We start from the raw sequence: 2,677 nt of genomic DNA, 5'->3' as shown, positions 1-2,677 counted from the left end.
ATTGACTGACCCCTGAGACCGGAGCAGGATTTAGCTCCAGCCCCAGCAAAATGATTGGTTCACCCCAAACGTCCCTAACTAGCTACACTGTACACTTGTCTGGTCAAGCAAGGATGGTGATGCAATTATATTCCCTCCTCTGTACAGTAAAATAGATCTGTACCTTGTTGAAGCGTATCCTGAATTTATTTTTTATTTTTATTTAAACTCTTTAGATTAGATTAGATTCAACTTTATTGTCATTACACAGGTACAGGTACAAGGCAACGAAATGCAGTTTAGGTCTAACCAGAAGTGCAATAGCAGTAAGTGCAGGATATACAATGGTTTCATAAGTGCAAGACATGGATATGTACTGAATAAATATAGAAATGAATACTATTATAAACAGAATTTTACAGATAGATTTGTCCTATGAATATAATATATAGATAACAAGTATTGTGAGCAAGATTTACAGCTGGACATGTACTACAGGGTGGATACTACTATAAATAGAATTTTTGAAGAAATGTACGATGAACATAATATACTGATGGTTGTTACTATAACAGAGTTTATTTATACTCTTAATCCCCTATTGGGAAATTACAATTTACACTTTGTTGGTATTACACACTACACACAGGCCTGAAATACACACACATGGTCAGGTCCTATACATGCACTAATCAGAGTGAGTGGGCTGCAACTGCTGAACAGGGGCCCTGAGTGGTTGAGGGGGGGTTTAATGCCCTGCTTAAGAGCACTTTGACAGTTCCCAGGAGGTGAACTGGCATCTCTCCAGCTACCAGTCCACACTCCATACTTTGGTCCGTAAGGATCCCAAATTGAACCCCGAATTGCTCTCCCCAACAAAGATTCCAATAAGCAACTACCATCTCCTAGGAAAGTCAGTAATTTCATGAGAGCTATAAACGGGCTCTAAAACCAGAACAAATAAAGACCACAGATTATTAGGACACATAACTCAGCTCACATGAACTAAACTGAGGACTCAACATTTGTAATTTGTTGTTTTACTGTATTCTCTTTTGGTTCCAGTCGTACAGTCAGGCTTTACTGCTCCTTCGTGACCAAAGAACTTCTGCTGAGCAATCCCAAGTACGCTTTCTGGGAGGAATACATTGTAAGTGCCCTTTATCACTGCCGTTTTCTTAGTGCATGCTAGTGATTATTAGGAGTATTATCTACTACTGAGTAACAGTGGATACCACCATCAAAGTCAACTTAGAGTATATATTTCTGCTTACTTACACAAAACCTTTGGATATTTGTACACTGTTAAATATCATGGCTTTACACTGCCAGAGTTTTTTTTTTTTTTTACTTTAGTGGTCCTGTGTGTTTGACAGTTATTTTTGGCTTTTACACAAAACCATCATATCGTAAGGTTATTTAGCATTTTTGTGTTTTAGTGGAATTAGCAGTTTTCTCTCTTCTTCCATGGATTTCGGTCAGTTTGTCTTTCTCTCATGCTGAATCATCTGTTTTAGGTTCCTTTAGAGGTCGAGAGCCCAACTCAGATTTCTCTGGTTGACGAGGCATCTGGGGAGGTATAAACTGAGGAGTGGTGTAATAGTCAGTCCAGTCAGACATGTAGATTTAGCTCATCAGTTATCATCATAATTGTACGTGACCTTCTAACTGATTTTATCTGACCATCTTGTCTGGTGTTGCTTGACAGAAAGAAGAGCTTGTGGTCACGTTGCTTCCTGCAGGCCACTGTCCCGGCTCTGTTATGCAAGTTAAACCATTCTTAAACTCTTCTAATTTTCTATGTGCTGTTTATTTATTATGTAAATTTATTATGTTATGCCACAACATGCAAGGAAGAGAACCGCTCAAACAGTAACAGAATACAACATGTTCTTCTATGTCCAATGCTTGATTTCCCCCCTCAGGCCTCTGCTAGTTTTTTATTTTTTATGATGCACTTGAGCTTATTTAATTTCACCTAGAGTTGATTTGAAATTTTTTTAGTTTTTTGATTAAGTTTATTTTGAACATGTTAAAAATAAATAAAAATAATAAATAACATTTCAGTACATGCAAGAAAACCAACAAAACAAAATGCTAACCAAACGCAAACATATCTTTCAAAATTGTTGTAAATGATTCAAATAAGGATTTCCATGTTCAAAAAGGAGTAGGAAGAAGTAAAAAAAAAAACTTTTCTGGTCTTACCCCCTTTTTCTACTTCTCTACTTTAGTTATTTACAAACAATTTAACTCGTCACTTATTTATACATTTATACTTATAAATACATTCATAGAAATACCTACTTACCAGCTCATATACACATTCAGACACACATACATAAACAAACTGTATACTCATTACTTTTTTTCTTTTTCTTTTCCCGCTATCACCTACCGGTGTCTATGTATCTATCATCTGTCAGTTATATCAAACCGGATTATAATAATAATGAGTTTTTTTAACATTAATATGCGTTCCCCCAGCCTGCTTATGGTGCCCCAGTGGCTAAAAATGGCGATAGTTGTAAACGAGCCCTGGGTATCCTGCTCTGCCTTTGAACAAATTAAAGCTCAGATGGGCCGATCTAGAATCTTGCCCCTTATGAGGTTATAAGGAACAAGGTTACCTCACCTTTCTCTGCTTTGCCTCCTCCTCAAAGGCTACAGACTCAGAAATGGCACATACTAAGGAAAG

The 2,677-nt window shown here is 37.0% G+C and overlaps 1 protein-coding gene across 1 annotated transcript in view; it reads left to right on the top strand.

Annotated features, from left to right (window-relative positions):
• dclre1c (DNA cross-link repair 1C, PSO2 homolog (S. cerevisiae)) overlaps nucleotides 1–2,677 on the top strand; it is a 13,077-nt gene that overhangs the window by 1,701 nt on the left and 8,699 nt on the right. The window contains exons 3-5 of the mRNA XM_032505628.1: nucleotides 1,045–1,129; nucleotides 1,497–1,556; nucleotides 1,688–1,743. Coding sequence (XP_032361519.1) covers nucleotides 1,045–1,129; nucleotides 1,497–1,556; nucleotides 1,688–1,743 — 201 coding nt within the window. The remainder of the gene's footprint in view (nucleotides 1–1,044; nucleotides 1,130–1,496; nucleotides 1,557–1,687; nucleotides 1,744–2,677) is intronic.

Source organism: Etheostoma spectabile, chromosome 23, assembly GCF_008692095.1.
Source record: "Etheostoma spectabile isolate EspeVRDwgs_2016 chromosome 23, UIUC_Espe_1.0, whole genome shotgun sequence".
Taxonomy (NCBI): domain Eukaryota; kingdom Metazoa; phylum Chordata; class Actinopteri; order Perciformes; family Percidae; genus Etheostoma; species Etheostoma spectabile.
The sequence above is the reverse complement of the archived record's forward strand: the minus strand, read 5'-3'. Positions and strand labels throughout refer to the sequence as shown.